Genomic DNA, 20,106 nt, shown 5'->3' on the forward strand with positions numbered 1-20,106 from the left:
CAGCCCCAAAACGCAAGAAGAAGGTTCGGATAGATCCCAATGTTAAGTTCGCACAGATTAAAGAGATCAAAGTAGCGCAAGAGGCTGTACGGCTTCTGGAGGCAAATACTATACTAGAACAGAGTATTCCCGTGGCTGAAACTATACCAGACGCTCCCCAAGATGCTGTACAATAGTCCTATGGTTTGAATTTTCAATATAATTACGTGGTGGTAGAGATGTCACGGTTTTCATGATGGTGGCTAAGATGGTGATACTGGCCAAGTAGGTGGTTGGCCAACAGGCAGGGGTTCGAACTTAGTGGACCAGGCGGCTCGGCCCGGAAATCTAGCGGCGGCATTCAGACGCCAGCGAGGCAGCGATGTTGGATTTTCATCGCGACTTTTGTCCTTTAAGACTTTGACCACGTTCAGGTAGGACCTAAGTGAACTTGTCATATTCATTATGCTGTGCTACTTGAATTAATCCGCCATTCCAGAGCCTCTCGCCGAATGTGATAGCCTGCGTTTTGTGTTCCGAGCAGCATACTGATCACACCAACTCGCCCTGTTGCGTGTCATAAAAGGGCCCCATGATCTATACCCGCCTTGTCCGCCTAGCAGCCACTACTGCTGCCACTTCCGCTTCCGTACCCACCGTTGGAGGCTGTCTCGGTACATCAAGAAGCGTTGATGGGTTGCTCCTAAACTCCCGATCGGTCGGGCTGCTCCGAGAGTCCCGTGCGGTTGGGGTTCCATCCGGGTTACCCACTGGTAACGCTCCTGCCATCTCCACGCTCTCCAGAGTTGCCCGGCTGGGTGGACGCAACTCTTCATGTTCCCCATGCTCCGGAGCCTGATCCTCCTTTTCCTCGAAAGTCCAGGCACCGACAGCTTTGGGGACAGTGACCATACTCATGGCAATGACTAGTTCAATAACGCTGCTTGCCACCCCGAACCACGTGCCATGCCGGAACCTTTGAGATTCAACTCTGGAAGTGGCCTCCGAGGCCATGTGGCCAAAGGCGATGAGCAAGCTCATTCCGAGGAAGTACATTGTGTGGATCAGGGCCGCAGCGAGTCCTTGCTTGCGTCTTGGGAAATTTGTCATGATGAAGACGGTCGAAACCGCGTACAGCAAGTCGAACCCGAGAGCGATACAAATCATGGGCAGGAATATGACAACCCAATAACTTGGTACATCTTTTATGTAGAGAAATGACAAGAACGCAATAATATTTGCAAGGCTCGAGACTACGAGGAGATATTTGCCGTCGAATCGACGAATGAGCAGCCAGCCACCGACAGGAATAAGCATTCCAGCGATTGCCCTTGGCATGAACCACAGTGCTGCTATGGTTGCGTTTCTGTGTGCGTAAACCCAATAGATGCTATGTCCTTGTCAGCAGTGACCATTGAAACCCAGATACTAGCTCTCAGGTCATTTCCTTGGGTCCTAGTACCAACCGCCAAAGACTTGTTTTAAAAATAGACTCTGTACTTACTGCTGGAAGAGATGGAACATCAAGACCCCATACGATGCAAATCCACAAAGTAGTGCCAGTGCCAATGGTCTCATATGGGTGACTTTGAGGATGTCGAACGGAATGAGCGGTTCTGCTGCTACCTTCCACTCGACGTATGCGAAAGCAGCAAGAAGTGCAACTCCGGCAATGAAAGTCGAATATACCAGTGGCGATGCCCATTTAGCTGCCGTATGCGGACTGAGGAGGATCGCGAAGGTGGAAAGACCCAAACTGGATGCAAGGAGCAACAGCCCAAGCCAATCTTGCCCGCGGACTGTGCTCACTCTCTCCCACGGCCATATAATGTACCAGAATGATATCAAGGCCAAGGGTGTGCTTATAAGTGCCCCGATGAAGAAAAACCACGACCAACCCATGGTTTCAACCAGCATACCTCCGACTGCAGAGCCTAGGAGGTATCCAAGCCCAAAAGAAGCACCGTAAAAGACGTATGCCCAAGTCTTTCTTTCCGCCGGTCGGTACGCTTTTCCAAGGAGAGAGAGTCCGGCAGGAAGAAATGCAGCCGGTCCGAGTGCGGAGATTGCTCGTAATACGAGGAACATGGTGTAGTTGACAGAGAAACCAGTGATTAGGTTCGTGACATAGAACCAGGCGATTCCCAAATGGAACATTGCGTATTCACCGATAGCATCAATCAGATGGCCCATTGGGAGGATGAAGCACGCAACCGTGAGAGTGAATGCATTGAGGGTCCAGGCGTGGGTTGATTCAGGGAAATCAAGTGCGACATGGAGTTGGGGCATGATAACGAGGAACCCGTTGGTGAAGTATTCCTAATATTCGAAAAGATAGTGTTAGTGCGACCTCATATGAGAAGGTATAGGGATCTTGGTGATGTACCGATAGCATAGCTGACATCATTATGGTGATCAAGAAGATCATTTCTCCCGCCATAGTCATATTGCCAGGTCCACTCATTCTAGGCAATTCTAACTCCTCTAGGCTGGGCCGTGACCTTGGTGACGGGCCGCCAGGGTTCGAGGCAAGAGGGAGTAGAGCTCTAGCGGCACCGATCTCCGAAGTATTTTGCGGTAGTGTCTGGGGAGGAGAAGGTGGAGGAGGCCGGCGAGGAAGGGGGGGAGGAGGGGGGGAGGGAGCAACCTCCCTGGGTTCCTTTCCTGGTGCCATTGGACAATATCCTATGTGATTGAAAGGACTGGAACGACTAAACCGACTGAAACAACTGAAACAACTGAGAACAACAGGGACTCAAACATTGATCACCGAGATAGGATGATGATGGTTGGTGGTCGGATATGAATCAAGATAATCAGTGGAGCGAGATGAAAGAAGCAGGGTATCTGAAGTGAAAATTCACCAACAGCAACAGGGAGTCCGATAATCACTTCCTGGATGAAGCCGCCATTCTCCAAATAAGTGAAACTGAATAATACAGACTCATGTATGAGGCAACAAACTGTGTTGGCGAGGTGACGAGGCGGCAACTTTCCCTTCCTTATTGCAGCGAAGACAAGTCGCACAATCGTTATCGCCAGATGTCCCATCTTCCAGTCCTGAGCTCCTAATCCATGCTGCAGATTCTGCACTGCATGTTTGGACAATAGCGTTATGCGTGCTTTGTCGAACAGGCGCACAACCAAGCCAGTTCAAGGGTGTCCCATACTGTGAAGAACCCCTGAGTATCGCTAGCAGATCCACCACAAGGATTACAGAAACTATACTCGCAATAGACACTTCCTACCATCTCTGAACGTATCTATGGGGCCTCATATGCAGATGAAGGAAGACTTAGCCTGTAGAGCAAACCTCTAGCCTGCTCCGCTACCCTTTCCTTCCTTCATGGCAACCTGCATCAAACGCCCAACCCCTTCAACCCCATGCTTGCTGAGCCACTCCACAACGACCACCCTAAATTCTCTCCAAGTCATTTCTTCCCCTGTACTCTTCGTCCACTCCTCCAGAGACCGCTGGGAAACCGGCATTTTCAACGTGGAAAAGACATCCTGCTTCCCCATGTTTCGGCCAAACTCTTCCCACGCTTCTTTGGCCAGTGAAATAAGCGCCAAATGATTCGCCACATTTCCGAACTCCTTGAGATCTAGGCCGAATCCCTGTGTAGACCACCATCTCTTCAGAGCAGCAACATACTCGGGGCTTAATCCGAACGCATATCCGCCATGGCTAGTGTCGAAGGCGCGGTTTCGCCATAGTAAGTTCACGGAATCGAGGATATGTGAATTGAATGTTTGTGTCGTGGTTGCTGACGGTGCGTTGCGGGATGATGAACGGATGAGCATTTCAAGCGGTGGTTTATACGATGCAAGGACAGCGGTCCCCAGATTAAGAGAGGGAAGATGTGGAGAGGCAAGTAATGGAGACACGATGTGTGCCGGCATCAGAGGAAGCGGAAATAAAGATGGGGAAAAGAGGTCTGGAATGATCCGGTAGATATGGGGTAGAGAAGGTATGGAGAGATCTGATTGAGGATGACCGCAAGAAAGTGGGCAGGATCGGGTGATCTGCTCGACGAAAGAGTAGATGCTTTCAATTTGAAAGCGTAGCATACCAGTCCCCAAAGAAGAGTGGCTACACAATTTCTCTTCTTGAGCCCAGTTCCACAGAAGAGAAATTAGCGGCGAGCATATTAAAGAGTGAAGCTTGTCGGGAGGGATCCGAGCCCGGACAACGTTTATGCGGGAGAAGTACGCTTCATAGGGCGCTAGAAAACTTAATCAGCCACAGGCGCGATGATGGGCATGATAGTTGTACTACCTGTGAGGTCGTGAAGTGGGAGATAGGGCAAGATAGCCATCAGCGACGATAGGTTCGGATCTTCCTCCGCAACGCAGTCGTCGAGGTACTGTTTGACGAAGGTTTGAGCAAGCGGCGACAGTGGCTATCCAGTCGTTAGAATAGGCCGACTCTGGAACCAGGCATAACTCACCTCCTTAGTTCGATAGTGAAAGTCTGCTAAGCCCGCCAACACTTCTCGCAAATGGCCATCATCTTCACCCCCTTCCCTCAAATTTCTTAGCTCGTCGTCAAAGACCTGCGCCAACCAGAACTGCAACCGCTTTCTTAAATCGTCGGACGGATGAAGGGTGAGGTAGTGCTGTAATAAGGGATCTCGCAACGCAGACGCCATCTGCGATGGCGGCTCCACCTTCTCGTAGACCTCCACAAACCGCTCGACGGAATCAATCTCCTCCAGGGTGACCGATTCCTCACTCGCGTATGCCGTCCGCACTTCCGGGACAACCCCTCTCCTCCCTCTCCTTTTCCCCCGCTGCACAGAGAACCCTCCTCCCGGCGCATCCGCCACCAAGTCCCTCGCCCTTCCCTGAATCTCCTTCAACCGCCCTACTAACTCCCAATCGGGCCCTTTCAACCTCGTCCGCCTCCCTTGAGCTACACCGACGCTCACAATGACCTCCGGATAAAACTCTTTGAATACCCCAAGCAGCCCGACCAGCGGCGCTGTATCACCCGCCCCGCGACACAGCTCCAGCAACATCTGGATCCGATACGGGCGCACATGCGCGCGGCGGGTGATCCGCGCGAGCAGCGCACAGAGCGCCGGGCGCAGGGCACCGACGTCGAGGAGGGAGAAGAGCAGACCGTAGACGCGAGATAGAATCCGTGGTTCCTCGAAGGCGGACGGTACGGCGGTGAGGTTGAGGAGCCAGAGGAGGATGGAGATTTGGGTAGGGAGGGGGGGTTTGGTGGGAGAGGGACCGAGAGCGGAGAGGGCGGGGAGGATGAGAGAGGTGGGGAGGGGTGAGAGGGGAAAGAGGTTGGTGAAGAGGATATTGATCGTGGAGTGAGGAAGACAGTTGGGTTGGGGAATAAGGAGAAGGGGAATAAGGCGCGTTAGTTGCGGGAGAGTGAGGCCGGACGAGAGGGCTTGGGCAGCGAGGGATTCAGCATATGGTTCAGACTTGAGCGTTCGGGATCGCGATGTGAGCTTGACGGCTATAGCAGTATTGTCAATATTCCTTCAACAAGACGAAAGAGCTTCTTGAGGATGAGATGCTAACCTTCTGAGAGCCGGTCGAGACAGTCTTCGATCGGGTAGTAAGGGTCTTCGGCATCAGCCATCTGCGTATCCCCATCTTGTGACCCCATCCTGTCATTCCTAGCTCTTGTGTTTGCACTTTTATGATATTTTGAACATCTCCTCCCGAATGGGGTGATAGCATGGAATTAATGTCTTCGTTAGAACGCGATCGGAAGGACGCGTCTTGTGAGCGTGGTCACGTGCGGTGATCAATTTCAACCGCTGAAGACGATCGATATGTTGGATATTATATCGGCAAGAGCACCATCGAAAAAACTACAAGGTCTGGCTATTTGACCCTGACGATGCTTCTAGCAATTCACCCTCGTGGTCATTGCTTTGCCCGGCTAATATGGATCCAGAATTGAGATCAAATAGTTGCAGGTCTAACCAAAGTCGGAACGATAAATCCTATCAATTGCCATCATCTGCCATAAAAGCTTTTCTAACTGCCTGGTATCTCAAATATATCGATAGATCGGTAAATAACCTCATCAACCACGGTGTCATCACCCCTGTCATCATCATTTTCCTTCTATAAACATCCTGTTCACCCTCCGTCATCGTCCCAGTGGACTATAAAACAGGATTGGGTACCTCCGTTCATACCCCAAGAAGATTCCGTACAAATACAAGCGTACCAGTACGTTAGAATGAAAAGCCAGTAAAAGCCCAAAGCCCGCTATCCGCTGTACGCCGAAGGAAAGCAAATATTAAGTCGACCTGATTCCGGGGCCGATGATATATCCGAACTCGGAAACGGAAGATTGAGAACGGAACTCCACGCACTGCAAACCGCCGTCTTAAATCAAAGATCGAGTGCCACCAAAGCGCCCCCATTATTCCTCACTCCGCTTATGAATGGAACAGATCCCACGCCCGGTCACACAACCTCAAGAACTCCTCTTTCTTCCTCTGCACACTCTCCGGGCTATCCCGCCCCTCGCCAAACGCGCCCCGCTTTTCAGGCCCGCGTCCCAGCGGCGGCGTCCCCATATCCCGTTCATACTCCTCCCTCGTCCTCCGGCGCGACGTCGACCCTGTGCTGCTTGGATGCGGCATCTCGGGCCGGTCGCGCTCACGCTCGTAGTTATAGCTCGCGTGCGGGTGTGGATGCGAGTGGGCGGCGGCAGAGGGGGCGGAGAGGCCGAGGTGGGCTTTTTGCGGAATGGGAGACGGAGGGGTGGGGGGCTGGTGGCCGCCGTAGTGGACGATGCGGGGGAGGAGGTCCTCGCGGCCGCCGGACATGGATTGAACAGCGTCCTCGGCGGAGTTGAATTCGCGACGGGTGGATTGTGGGAGTTGCGAGAGTTGTTGGTTGTGTGGCAGTTGGTGCGGGTGGGAGTTGGAGGTGGGTGGGAATCCAGGCGAGGGGAGGGGGACCTGGTGGGTGGAATGCGAGGAGGGCGAGTGGTGGAAGGTCGGGCGGGCGGTGTGCGGGGCGGCGGAGTTGAGTTCGGAAGCGAAGACGTCGGTAATGGGGGGTAGGCGGTTGTTGGTTTGAGTGGCGGGGACGTGGTGGATGTGAGAAGTGTGTGAAAGGGACGCGGGTTGGTTGGCGATGTGTCGCGTGAGGGGTTGAATGGTCTGTCGCAATCCTGTGAAAGTCTGGTTGATAGGAGCCGACTGGATCACTCGCTCGTTGGCGAACTGCTCGTGGGACGGCGGTGCGATAGAGAGTCCCGGGGGCGGCCCTTTGCGGCGAGAAGTTCCTGGAGTCTTGAGGGAGTTCTTGAGGGCGGAGGAAGGCTCCTTTTGTCCTTTTTGTCGAGCTTCGATAATTAGCCGCTGCTGCTCCCGGACGTCCATGCTGCGTTGAAGCTGTTCGCGCATCGAAGGGTCATGGGTCTGGAATCCGGGAGAGAGACAGGCCAGTCCGACGTCTTTCAGAGCCAGTCCGGCACTCTCCATGCCATTTGTGGGGAGACCTGGAGCACTGGTCATGTTCACGGAGAGGTCGAGACGACGAGGACGGTGACGCGTCGTGATTTCGGGAGAGGCGGGTTCTTTTTTCACGATCACCTTTGGCACGGCTCCATTGCGGCTTCTATATGGTCAAGTCAGCCTAGGTCACGGTACAGGCAATGCATCTGAACCTGGTCTCTTGCATTGCCAGAACGCAAGAGCCCCAAGACATCTGCACATGGCATTTCGAGACAAGGTTGGTCTTACGTTGGTGAGTGTTTTCCATTTCCCATGCGCCTCAGTACTGTCCCTTCGCCGCCGGATACTGGACTGTTGCTGAGTTGATTTCCGCTCGCCGAGCGACTATTCGGAGTCCCCGATGTACTACCCGACGGTTGGATTGTGGCGTACGCTCGCGTTGTCGCCTCCATAGAGGTGGTAATGGGCGGGTGGGCTACTGCCGTCGACATAGCTGCTATAGTATCTGTAGGATATCTTTTAATCCTTCAACGTATATTCGAGGGGTCGATTTCCGTCGTAGAGGCCACGATCCGACCGGTGGGGCGGGTACAGGGTCGGACGAGTTTAAGGAGCGTTCGGTGCAAGTAGAGGGATCTACTCAGAGTAACGGGCGGCTGCACGAGGGGGAAGAAACCGGTGGCAGAGGAGAAAGGGAGGAACCCGAGGAAGGGATAGGTGGTGGGAGAGGGAAGATGTGAAGTAGGAGAAGGATGTAAATGAGAGACGAGACAAGTGGTGGTGCAAGAAGGAAGGGTTTGGCGATTATACTAAGTAGGTTTAGGCGTAGGGACGGGATTTCCTTAGGCCTTGCTGACTCCAGCGAGGTTAGGGGGATTCTGCGACAGGATCGCTGATCACTGATGGGAGGGACGGGAGGACGGGGATTGCTGCGATGCTGAAGCTGAAAGGAGAACGGCAACTAGCCGAGCAACCCCTTTCTTGGGACCAGAGCAATATAGGATGGGTTGATTGGTTTTCGCCTGGCCGTCGCACTGTACCTCTCCAAATCTGATGTTCCGTCGATAGAGGGATTGTGGGAAATGATTGGAACGGCCCAGGGAGAACGAGAAAGACCGGATGAGGAATTGACTATTGAGTATGGAGGGGGGACTGGGGAGGGATCGGGGGCAAGGGGGGCCCAGAGTTTAACAATTCAACATCCAAGGGATGCCGACAGGGCTAGAGGGCGAGCTACCAACTACCAATTGACGATTGGCGGCATTCCAAAGGTTTAAACAAGACGATGGACATGGAGTAGCCGAGCAAGTTGTAAAGGAGACATCGGACATGGGGTCGGCGTGTGGTCGTCGCAGGCTAAGCACGACGATGAAACCGAAGCGTGGAGGCGAGAGGTGCAGAACGGCCAGGGGCTTGCAAATTTATCATTTACTCCATACACAATTATGATTTATGGCTTTTCTCATTTCTGCCGCAACGGGTTTCCTGACTGGCTTATTCTTTCCAACTCCTGGAGAGAATCTGAGAAATGACCGGGTTTACCGACTCCCATTTGCCATTTAGCGTGGTGCATTTCCATTTGAGCTGGCATCTTTGCTTCCCGTAGTCACTGTCGTGCAGAAGCGTAAAACCAAAGTGGGGCCAACCCTTTCGGGCTCCGTACTCAAATAGGTACTTGTCCCTCTGCTGCATGATTCTTGTGTGTGCGAGTTGTGAAAGTATCGAGAATTCCGCTTGATAATCACGATGGGGAAATTGAACCACTCCTGCAAAGGATCAGTGGAGCGAGTGGAGCGAGATGATACGAAGATCGCACGCTTTAAGCCTTCGACAGATCCCTCCTCGTGGAAGTGGAAACACGCGAGAGTTTCAATAGGGAATGGGAGTCATCCATATTTACACACGATGCACATTATACCGGTATCTGACCATTGCCTTGTGGTCCGAGTTGTGGGTGATGCTGTCAATCATGAAGATCTCTCAAATCTCGATCCATGGAACATCATCGCTTTGCCGCAAGTCTGCCTCGTCGCACAACACCAAAGTCCGTCTCAAACATGCGGTAGTAACGTGTGCTCATCCTATCGGACCAAGATCACACAGCAGTCCTCCGGATACATACAGACTAGTCAATAGTCATATTCCCTTCTCAGTCCTCACCATCGCTGTAACATATCCAACCCACTCCACTCTTGGGCTCCCCCGAAAACGAAACTGCGAATTGCGATGAAGGTCGCATTATTCGCACATTTGCAGCCATCGCTGTTTTAGCCGCCGCAGATGACTTCCGCACGCGCTAGGATTGGCACCCCCTGCGGCCTCTCACTGGTCGACGAACGCCTCCAGCAGCTCCAGCTACACCCTGCGGCCCACCGTCTCCGTAGCGCAAGGGCCTTTTTCAAACGTTTCACGCGTCAGATTCGAGATGAGCCAGTGAGCCGGCAAGCCAAGACGGACCCCTTCACTTTTCCTTTTGGACGATCCAGGCCCTTTGCAAGCACTCCAGCAACCATGAACCATGATGCATTTCGATTTTCCGCGCTTTGGGCTGATCGGTTCCGCCGTCGGTTCTGGACAAGGCGTCGTCTCATCCTCACAAATATGTTTTACAGTGTAACAAGTCTAATGACTAGCGAGAGAACAAAATGAGCCAGGACGACTGGACGAGCCCTAAGTACAGGGCCAGAAGAAATTCCCCATCAACCAGATGCCTGGTTCGAGGGATCGCCGCCAGGGAAGCCCATGGCGTGGCCGCTATCCAATTCAATATTGCAATATCTTAATGTCACTCCTTGCTCCAGGTTTCTTCTCCATTGTGTATCATCATTCCCTACCAATCAAAGCCCCGGGCTGTCTTTCCTCCGTTGCATCGCCGTTGTCCGTCCTCTTCGAGCTTGTTTCTTCTCCACCCGTGCGATTGGAAGTGTGTTGGGCCGGATGGCGTGGTCTCACTTCAACATGTCATTCCGAAACCTCCAGTTCCGAAATGTCTAGCTCCAATCGACCGAAGGGCAATTCGACATTCATTCCTGCGGTCTCATGGCTGGCATAGAAGCACCTCAAATGCAATGCACCATTCCTTCGTTGTAGCGCCAATAGTATCTCCGCGGCATCCTCCCAAAACCGCAATCCGGCGCTTGGAGAAGTGGGAGGCTGCAACCCGACCCAACGCTCCATCTACTGGCCGTAGCGTTGCCGCCCGACACCAGTCGCTTCTGCGTGCTCGACCGTACATAAAGTTGCATCTATCTTCCCTTTCAGGCCGGATGATGCAAGTTTGACTCAAGTTCTTCTCGCTTAGGCGCGGTGGTTCTGCCGCTTCGCGGATTTGTGCGACTTCAACGGGAATGTCACATTGGACTTACTTTGGAGAGCCAGATACCCCGCAAAGGCGTGCTGCAAACTGACCCGTTGAGGGTTCCATGTTGTTCGAGCCTCGAGGAGAATGGAGGGGAATCCCCTGCCCTGTTAGCAAGTAGCCAGACGGCATATGTGATATGGTGGGGCAAAGATGTCTACCACATGCTAATATCGATCGAGCGGGCAATATATCGCTGAGCTTGACAGCTTTCGTCCGATGCAGCATGATAATAATAGAATTTCAAGGTTTGGGATAGATAATCCAGATCGAAGGATATATCACGACAATCGTGTTGTCGATTGGGGTCTATGAGAACCCTTGACTCCCAAATGCTTTGCGAGATAATTCCTTTCAAGTCTCAAGCCCTACATACGCTATGGGACCGACAACTGAACCGATCGTAGAACCGGGCTATATCTTGACGCAGATATACCTATGTCCATATTGAGGGCTGTTTTGAAACGTTGATCAGCACAGTTTGCGTAGAACCATAGACAGACAGTATAGCCCCATCCAGTCAATGGCGGCCATGGCCGGTGCCCAGTCTCAACGGCTGCTACCCTCGCCCAGCAACGATGGCATTCTTGGCCTCTTATTTGACAATATGTCCGGCTGGTCGTTCATGAACATCAAACGGAAGCCCCGCCAACCTAGTCGGAATAGTCTCCTCCTCGCCAGTAACAAATGCAGCGCACCGCACGTTGTTTGTAATATTGCCGCACGACGGGAGGACACTTTTCGTGCCGGTATCAAATAAATTAGGCTAGGCGTGCATTTAGGACCCAGACTTTGGGTATACATGTACTGATATGTAGGCGAATAGTGCTACCGGAAGATATCCTAAGCCGAGGCAGTTGCCCGTTCGGGGTATATCAAGCCCAACTATTGCTTGACAGCTTGAGGGACTGTGAAAGTACGTTTCGCATGGTGAGGTAACAACAAGGTTTTCAAATAGAAAGAGGAAGCAGCAAATTGGATTCATCATTGACAGACGACAGAATATGCGTTGCTAGATCAACACGCTGATATTGATGGTTCCTGAAGACGTTGTCTTTTTGAGAAACATTGTCGTGCTCGCCAATAACCTACCACCGAGTCCATGTCCCCTAGGGCTGGAGCGGCATGGTTTCCATGAAGTCGTTGAATAGGACGCAGCGATTCCAACGCACGATAAATATCGTTAGATTGTCGCACAGGGAAGTATACAATACCCAGGACATCCTGAGAGATCGGCGATGGATTCTTGTAAAGCACCGGTACCCAAGCGCACAGGATCTCACTCCCGTAGATCTTCCGTTCGTCTGCTGCTCCAAAGTGCGACATTTATATTGGATCCAGCTTCTGCTCCGAGTGGAATTATCCGGCAAGCAACCGGATGACCACCCTCTCCTAGACACATACAGTCATACACCCGGGTTGTGTACTCGCGTAGCTCGCTTCTACGCCAGAGCCCTACTGCAGCCATAAAGTGGACATGTACACGGGTAGCAGCATACTGGAGCGTATGGCTAGGGCCTCTCGCGACTGTGAATGGATACCCTGATCCACCGGTATATGGCCAACACATACTGCATGGCTTGCGACGGATAGCGACAGTATGTCCTTGGGAGTACCGAGGCAGTTTCGTCGACTGCATCGAGGTGCAGAATTCTGGAGTCGAGTAGTGAATCGCTACTGCTCGACTCCGATTCTCGAAGAAAATATATGGAGGGTCGGATGGTGAGCTCAGGCTCACGGTTGGGAGAGCGATTCTGGAGAAGAGGCCTCGGTCAGCCTCGATGTCGTCGCTGTATGGTAGCAGATCCTGATGTAAGGTCCAAAATCATCCATTGGACTTGGGTGTCTCAGGCTGCATGTCCTGCGTCCGTTCAACACCCGGAGACACTTCGGAATCGTCCCCGTCTTGATCATCATCATCATCGTGCTCGTCGAGCCCATCGCCATCCTCTTCTCCAACCGCAGCGCCCCCCTCCTGCCTGCTCTTCTCCTCCTCCAACTTCCGATACTTTCTTCTGCTCTTCTTCGCCCTGCTGCTTTTCTTCTTGCTCTGCCTATCGCGCTTGATCGCGCTCCGACTCGCCTCTCCATGCTCCCTCTCGTCCAGCGCCTCCGCCAGTCGTTTGCGCGCAATAACGCGGTTCTGCGACCGTGAGCGGGTGTCCTGGGATTTGACGACGAGTCCGGTGGGGATGTGGATAAGTTGGACGGCGGAGGTGGTTTTGTTCTAGGCCATGTCAGAATCCGGTCGCGCTGGAAGGACCAGGTGAGGAAATGAAATGCCATACAATCTTCTGCCCACCCGGCCCGGAGCCCCTCAGAAAGTTTTCGATAAGGTCATTGTCATCCACAGTAGGCTTCGGCGGAAGGGGTTTCTGTTTCGGCTTTTTTGCTGCCGCAATGGCGCTGGAGGAGAAGCGTGCCCTCTGAATTGCTGGAGCACGCCATGACTGAAGCGCTGTTGTGACCCGACGCCATTGATGGAATCGCATTGGGGTTGTTTGCTACCGATTCATCCCATCACCCAAATGATCTCAATAATCTGATGTCATTGATGGATCTGAATTCTAAGCATGGTAAAAAAAGATGAAACGCATGCACGCGTCTAGAACACCCCTTTTCTGCCCGCACACGTGTCTGCCCTGTGCCTCCTAGTGCTATTATCAGGGTATGAGTCGTTAGTGATCGGTGGAACCGCGCGAAGTCCGAACCTCACCTCATCGGACGACTCGGCCTCTCCTAATATTTTTCTTAGATTGAAGTCTATCCCAGAATTGTCGATTTATTCAAGGCATCAAAATTTGTCAATTGGGGTACAGAACGATCTCCGGATCCCAGATCCTAATTGTCGTGATCCTCCTATTTCCTCCACCCACCCCATCCACCACGTCGAAGATCCAGCGTTACCCGCATCGTTAATCGAAAGCACCGCAATTTCCGGCTGCCACCGCCTTCTCTTGAATCGCACGAATATCAGCCCTCGTTCTATCGCTTCCGCGGTCTTCCCGATCCGTCGCCATGGCATCACTGGCAAACATCGCGCTCCCCGAGCTGAACTCCACAACCACTCTCCTTGCGATCGTTCCTGTAATCAGCATTGCACTGGGCGCTTCTCCTACTACCCGGAAATGGCTGTTGAGGAAGTATTATCAGTACGAGGTGACCATGTCTGTCTACATGATGAATAGAAATGAGACGATTGTCTTCAGTAAGTTTAAGTTTGGTCGCATCTCTGCGCTGTCAAGCTATTTGCTTCCAACTGCTTCGCACCTCTAGAAACTACATGGACATTGGCTGACATCCTCGTCCACAGACCTCATCTTCCTCTCGATCCTCCTCCTCTTCTTCTGGGCCACCTTCTTCTACCTCCCTCGACATCTCTTCACTATCTACCCGCGTCTCATCTATTACATCTTTGGCGACGAGTCCGACAGCCTGCACGGCATGGTCAAGAACGGTATGGAGGCCTTGTGGGACGCTTCGCAGAGCGTGTTTGGGGACAGCAGTACCCTTGCGGAAACCGCCACTACGGCGGTATCGGAAGCGGTATCAGAAGCGGTTAGTCAGATCTGAGGGAAAGCGTAACTGGTGAGCGATATTTAGCATTTGATGGCATGGGATGTGGTACGGCGTTGCGGACATTGCGGGCATAATTATTGTGTATCAAACACATCCAAGCGTGTATGCTTCCAGTGGAAGGTTTCTTGGACGTATTGACTGGCTGGATCTGACACTGAAGGTAGGATTTCGGCGCCTTAATATTTCATCATAAAAATAATCGAATGAAAGACATTTAAGTTCAAACGATCGCGCCAGATATTGACCAAAGCAGAACAATTTTCCCACCTCATGCTGCATGCTGCTAGAGCTTATTTAAAGGCAAGATATTTATGCAGGCCAGAATATGAATTCAAGACCGAAACATCAACGACACACCCTGACATGCCAATCGACCGCCTGGTATCCTTCAGAAGCTAAATTTCATCTGCCCTCACTGCAACGCCTGTACCACATCCGCGTCGTATACGTCATAACCTGCAATGTGCCCCCTTTAAAACGTCCGCTCATTCCCGCCACGGTCGAATCACATGTACCTCGACAACTCCTCGTGCCCAAAAGCCTTATACGCAATATCCTGCAGATGCTCCGGCCGACACGACGACCCACTGAGGACGGCATCGTATCCCACCCCCACCTCCCCGTCCCCGGATCCCACCAGCGGCGTCTGAACGACTACGAGCAACGACGGCACCTCCGACCCCAGCTCGGTCGTGACCTGCTGCGCGAACTGCTTCTGCTTCTCCGAATCCGTTTTGGACGTCAGACTGCACGCAAGGACCACGATGACGGCGCCGGCCTCCGCGAGGAATTCGCGGTGGATGTCGCGCATCCCGATGGACGGCACGTAGGGTACATGGCGCACTTTTGGGTGGAAGCCGCTTAAGGCGCGGCCGAGGGGTTCGAAGGGGTCCATGTCGGGAATTGGGCCGGGGATGGCGGGGGATAGTAGGAGCAGGATGTCGGAGGAGGATAGCGTCGAGAGGACCGAGGCGCTGGCTTCATATGGGGACTTGTACTCCGACATGTTGGCGGTATGCAGGAGATTGGTGATTTGAATGCGGAGCGAAGAGTCGAAAGTAGAGTCGCCTGGTGCAACTGCGGGTGACTTGATTCGGCCCATAGTACCAAATCTTTCCTAGCTCTTATAGTATACTTCTCTTTGCCACGATGACACTTGATGGAGTGGTGATCAGACGCGGAGCAGCTGAGGCGACTGGAGAGCTATGATTGGTGAAAGAGAAGTCCGGCGACCTGCGTATTCAAGCCCGACTCAGGATTCCCTCTGAACAAGGAGAGGTCCGTATATCAGTCATGCAACAGTAATGCCGTCCGCGAGTCAGGTGCACCCTCAACAAAGATTCTCGGTCAGGAAGCGTCAAATGATAGTTCAAACGTATTGCTTTCGTCAGGACTAGCTAAAAGAAAGCAGAGGATTGAGGGGGAGCATTGAAATATCTGTATATACCTCCCTCTGCAAGAATATCGAATCAATGCTCCCCACCCTCTGGTTGTACTGCGCAGGATTCGCAATTCCTTCACTTCACAATTGGTTCATATCGGTGCAATGCACACCGAATGTCGTTAGACTGCTTCACAGGACAGTGGGCTGACCAGTAATGAGCAAAGATTGAACATTGGAATCACACAAAATGTCTCTGACGCATTCAAGAAAGACGGGATCAAGTTACACCATAACTGAATGGAGTGACAGAACCTGCAAATAATGGCACACAACAAGGTCTCGACTGATATCGAGACGGGTTTGCCGACGACGTATTGAGGATTCGCGGGGAGAAGGCAGGATCTGCCTTGAGTAACCCATGCGAATCGGACTCAGACATCGCCCTCGGAAGCCTGCAGAACGTGGAGGTGTCCATTGTACGGAAATCATAGTCATGGCGGGAAGCTGCAGCCTTGGTACCAAACCTACCTATCGTTTGATCGAGTCGCCATACATCCAACGGTTCGCAGCCGCAGCGGCCCGTCATGGCCCTTTCGTTGCCGCCGTGCGCGATGGCAAAGCCAGATGATGCAGGCGGAGAGATCCCCACCGGGCGTGCAGCGGAAGCGCGTTCGAGCTGATGGGCTCAGGGTCCGGTGGTCGATCTCCATGATGCAGGCATTGGGAATGGAATTTGGCACGAAAGGATAGAATCAGCAGATGAAGACGGACGGGATTGGATTCCAAAAGGCCGCGATGCGAGAAACATCGGCGTCGTACCACATCGAGTCCGGAACCGGTCAACAGTTGAAGTTGGACGACCTTGAGGCAGAGAGTTCCTGGATCCATAATGCAGAGTGATAGCTGCGGGACGTATGGATGTCTATTGGCCTCCTGCAACGCATATGCGCGGACATTTCGAGATGTTGAATGCTAGTTGGGCATCCGGATGTCCTTTGGTAGGGTTGCAAGCGGTGATTTTATCGAGTACAGCAGATGTGAAACATGTGGTCTCATCCTTGTAGATACTGCTCGAGATCAGATTCAATGGATCAAGTGAGAAAATGGAGATGTATGATCTATCACATTTAGTTGGCAGTTGAAGACTTGAAGTTCGTTCATTCAGCACTATGAGGGTTGGAGACAGACTGACAGTGGAGTACGTTAGACTTATCACGTGCTTTCCCCACAGTCCCAGTACCCCCAGAGGACCCTTTGCTGTTCAGACGGAATCCCCGCATCATCGTTCCATCAGACAGCACAATGGAGATGTTTTGAATTTTGATATTGACCCGTTCATCATCCGTATGCATCCCGTATGCATCCTGTATGCATCAAATTTTCAAATTCGCTTCCCCAGCCCTCTCGTTAATGACCAATTTTAGTTGCAGTATCTTGTCCTACCCTCCAACAAATTCATCACACTTCACACTTCACACTTCACAGCAATTGTTTGTGCACGGACCTCCCTAACTGTCCGCCGAAGACAAGGATTCGCCGTTTATCGATAAGCGTGAGATCGTTGGGCTCCTTCAGTTAGTTCAGTACGGTCTTCCAACAGCATCATCACTGTCTGTCATTGTCACTTCGTTGAATGCAAGTTTGCGATCTTATCCCACGTAACACATCCTCACGGCCCGCTTTCCTACTAGCTTTGGCCCCGCACCGTCCTTCTCCCTAAAAATATCAGTATGGGACCAGGATGATGGTTTCTCGAGAGATCGGACGGCAGTTCAAGGAGTTATCAGTAACTCCCACAAATAGGCAAACTACATCTAGTCGAGTAAGTGTTGCTGTTCCATCTTGCCAATTCCGTCATAGACATTTGTGCTTCGTTAGCTTTCCTGCTTGTTATTGAAATCATGGAGACGTGGGAAGCTTCGTTTGGTACAAATCCGGATCTTTTGGCACTTCAAAAGTTCCCGTTCCGATCCATTGGTCCCACGTGTCAACGGGAGTCTAACTGAAGCCAGTTCCCGTCAGAAGATGCTCGGAGTGATCTAAGGAAGCTGTTGCCGTGGAGATGCAATCTGACAGCCCTCGCACAATCCCATGATTACTACCTGGTCGCCTGTGCTGCAGAGGTCGAGGTATACAAACCGACCTTCCCAGCCCATGGCTTGCCCGGCCAGCTTTCTTGGGTAGTTGATCTTCCGAAGTCAAGTCCTGGAATTACCGGAACCATTGATGCACTGAGGCCGCATTCTGTCAATTACCTGATCATCGACTATCTGGGCAACAAGGAGGTAGTCCTGGTAGCGTGCGACGATGGAGACGTCCTGGGCTACTACATCGATGATATCCATCTTCAAATTTTGCAATCCGGCGAGAACCGGGGTGGTCGCAACCCTAACGACTACAGGGTTCGTCCGTTCTTCCATAAAAATGTTGGGATGAGCGCCTGGGGTCTTGCCATTCACTCGGTTGCTCGCATGATAGCCGTTAGCTCCAATACTCATAGGCTTGTCGTCTATTGGTTTGGGTTGGACGGCAACGATATGATCCATCGAAAAGAGAAACGGCTTGAGCTTCCTGATTCCGGCGAGAACTTGCCTACGGTGAATTTCTGCAACACCGGGGATGACCCGGACGGAGAATGGCTCCTTTCCGGAAGTATCGGGAACTGGATGATGGTCTGGAACACCCGCACCGCGACTCTCTATAAAAAAGCCCAGCTCGCATTCTGCAAGGATCGGAAGCTCGACGGCAGTTGTGCATGCGGCGGGAAGAGCGCATACCCGCATGCAATATGGGGTACATACTGGTTGGATCGGCGATCTTTCCGCAGGATCAACCCACCGTCGTTCTCCAAAGCGCTAGGGCTCCAAAAGCGAGACTTTAGTGACAAGGATTTCCCAACGGACTTTTGGGATATCAGTGCTTCCCGCAAGGAAGTCATCGATGCGAGCGAGCGGTACGACGGCAGGGCGAACTTCGCCAACGTACAAGCACCTATGTCACCCGTTGAAGATGTTTCTGACGATGACGACGACGGGGCATATTCCGATGCGGACAGTACCCTTAGCGACGATCTTGGCACAGATATGGCAGATGACGGTTCGGCGTCTGATATTGAACCTTCCATGTCTGGTGGAGCAGGAGGTCCCGCATCGTCAGTCCAATACCATGAACACCCAATGCAGGATCACAACACCGAGCTAGTGGACCCGATGTCGGATTGGTTCACTCCCGCTCGGCCTCTGCAAAGGTCTCTAGATGGGTAAGTCCTGAGCGTTTCCTTTAGATTCATCCAGTTTTCAGCTTTTCTCCTAGATTTTGCCTCTACCTAGCCCTTTAAAGGGGCCTTATATTTCTACTCATCCTAACTGCGTTCCCACCAGGTCTATTCCATTCCTTGAGATCATCCCGCCATCACGGTCAAACGTGGAACAAATGCTATTTCCTCCGGAAGCCCCGATTCTCCACCTCTCTTCCAAAGACATTTTCATCATGCAGCCACAGGTAGCGAAGATTTCCTCGAAGCGGCCACCATTCCACAACAAGCGCCAGTCAATGGATGCGATCTCTGAGTTCGATCACAAGAACTACTATCCAGTCGTTGGAGCGCACGACCCGCTCTTCCAGGAAATCAAATCTGCCATTGCACCCACGTTTTATTCTCACGTCTTCAGTCAAACTGACCGAATGAACCTTCACGCATTTATTCCCGACCTGGGAGTCATCTGCATTGCCAGCGGGAAAGGACGTGTGGCTGTTTGCACACTGACGCAGATGGACGTCTTTTCTTCCGGGGCGCGCCTTAAGAAGCTGCGGGAGAGCAATGCGGACGCGAAATTACAAGCCCGATATGCGGGTTGGGAGGGTACGAAAACCGTCTACGGGTTTCGGCTCGACCACATCCTTCCTTTTGCCAGTCAGGAAGAGAAGTGTGAACGCCCTGAACACATCCTGATCGGGATTGCCGTGGGTCCCATCCCTGGAAGTGGGTGGCAGCGGGAACCAGGCCACACGCCGTCGGGCCTACATGGCAATGGTTGCAAGCGGTGGCGGCTCATCCTCACCTGGATGAACCACTCCATCCTAAGCTACGAAATTCGACGAGGGGAGGAAGATGAGGGCGTGCAGATCCTGTCTCTTTGAAATGTTTTTCTTGCGTTCGCCTCAGCGTTTGCACTGATTTGGCGTCTTGGACTTGCATGATACCAGGGGAGCGCGTATTCAACGAGGATGACTTGACGAGAAATGTAACATACGACCTCCCGCGGTTATGAACTGCACGATACCTTCGAGGAGCAGGCTCCTACCTAGCTGTGCTGGGTAAAAATGATATGCCCCTTTGAGCAACACGTCTATTCCAA

The 20,106-nt window shown here is 52.3% G+C and overlaps 8 protein-coding genes across 8 annotated transcripts; 3 read left to right on the forward strand and 5 right to left on the reverse strand.

The window, feature by feature from the left end:
• Positions 1 to 398: 398 nt before the first annotated feature.
• Positions 399 to 2,491, reverse strand: P152DRAFT_438686 (MFS general substrate transporter). The gene is made up of 3 exons (XM_033677618.1): positions 2,366 to 2,491; positions 1,484 to 2,298; positions 399 to 1,369 (listed from the first exon to the last, which is right to left on the reverse strand). Exons 1-3 carry the CDS (start codon positions 2,441 to 2,443, stop codon positions 577 to 579), a joined length of 1,686 nt encoding a protein of 561 aa, XP_033532617.1. The 5' UTR covers positions 2,444 to 2,491; the 3' UTR covers positions 399 to 576.
• Positions 2,492 to 3,294: 803 nt separating this feature from the next.
• Positions 3,295 to 5,611, reverse strand: P152DRAFT_450576 (Mis6-domain-containing protein; the record flags this gene model as incomplete). Its single annotated transcript, XM_033678180.1, has 4 exons — positions 3,295 to 4,205; positions 4,259 to 4,382; positions 4,431 to 5,458; positions 5,524 to 5,611. The coding sequence occupies 4 exons, from the start codon at positions 5,609 to 5,611 to the stop codon at positions 3,295 to 3,297; spliced, it is 2,151 nt and encodes a 716-aa protein (XP_033532618.1).
• A 526-nt stretch (positions 5,612 to 6,137) lies between these two features.
• P152DRAFT_490059 (uncharacterized protein) lies at positions 6,138 to 7,918 on the reverse strand (the record flags this gene model as incomplete). The annotated part of the gene is made up of 2 exons (XM_033682150.1): positions 6,138 to 7,587; positions 7,716 to 7,918. 2 exons carry the CDS (start codon positions 7,916 to 7,918, stop codon positions 6,399 to 6,401), a joined length of 1,392 nt encoding a protein of 463 aa, XP_033532619.1. The 3' UTR covers positions 6,138 to 6,398.
• Positions 7,919 to 10,040: 2,122 nt separating this feature from the next.
• Positions 10,041 to 10,633, forward strand: P152DRAFT_73325 (uncharacterized protein). Its single transcript, XM_033683218.1, has one exon. It carries the CDS (start codon positions 10,135 to 10,137, stop codon positions 10,477 to 10,479), a length of 345 nt encoding a protein of 114 aa, XP_033532620.1. The 5' UTR covers positions 10,041 to 10,134; the 3' UTR covers positions 10,480 to 10,633.
• A 2,091-nt stretch (positions 10,634 to 12,724) lies between these two features.
• P152DRAFT_379315 (peptidyl-tRNA hydrolase domain-containing protein) lies at positions 12,725 to 13,160 on the reverse strand (the record flags this gene model as incomplete). Its single annotated transcript, XM_033675698.1, has 2 exons — positions 12,725 to 13,012; positions 13,074 to 13,160. Coding segments are annotated over 2 exons (375 nt in total), but the record flags the coding sequence as incomplete, so codon positions are not given.
• Positions 13,161 to 13,656: 496 nt separating this feature from the next.
• On the forward strand, positions 13,657 to 14,711 carry P152DRAFT_459861 (uncharacterized protein). The gene is made up of 2 exons (XM_033679768.1): positions 13,657 to 13,993; positions 14,099 to 14,711. Exons 1-2 carry the CDS (start codon positions 13,804 to 13,806, stop codon positions 14,356 to 14,358), a joined length of 450 nt encoding a protein of 149 aa, XP_033532622.1. The 5' UTR covers positions 13,657 to 13,803; the 3' UTR covers positions 14,359 to 14,711.
• A 158-nt stretch (positions 14,712 to 14,869) lies between these two features.
• Positions 14,870 to 15,370, reverse strand: P152DRAFT_450580 (uncharacterized protein; the record flags this gene model as incomplete). Its single annotated transcript, XM_033678181.1, has 1 exon — positions 14,870 to 15,370. One exon carries the CDS (start codon positions 15,368 to 15,370, stop codon positions 14,870 to 14,872), a length of 501 nt encoding a protein of 166 aa, XP_033532623.1.
• Positions 15,371 to 17,051: 1,681 nt separating this feature from the next.
• P152DRAFT_515401 (uncharacterized protein) lies at positions 17,052 to 20,042 on the forward strand. Its single transcript, XM_033682900.1, has 3 exons — positions 17,052 to 17,570; positions 17,761 to 19,007; positions 19,129 to 20,042. Exons 1-3 carry the CDS (start codon positions 17,490 to 17,492, stop codon positions 19,886 to 19,888), a joined length of 2,088 nt encoding a protein of 695 aa, XP_033532624.1. The 5' UTR covers positions 17,052 to 17,489; the 3' UTR covers positions 19,889 to 20,042.
• Positions 20,043 to 20,106: the final 64 nt, after the last annotated feature.

This window comes from Eremomyces bilateralis, assembly GCF_010015585.1.
Source record: "Eremomyces bilateralis CBS 781.70 unplaced genomic scaffold P152scaffold_15, whole genome shotgun sequence".
Classification (NCBI taxonomy): Eukaryota; Fungi; Ascomycota; class Dothideomycetes; order Eremomycetales; family Eremomycetaceae; genus Eremomyces; species Eremomyces bilateralis.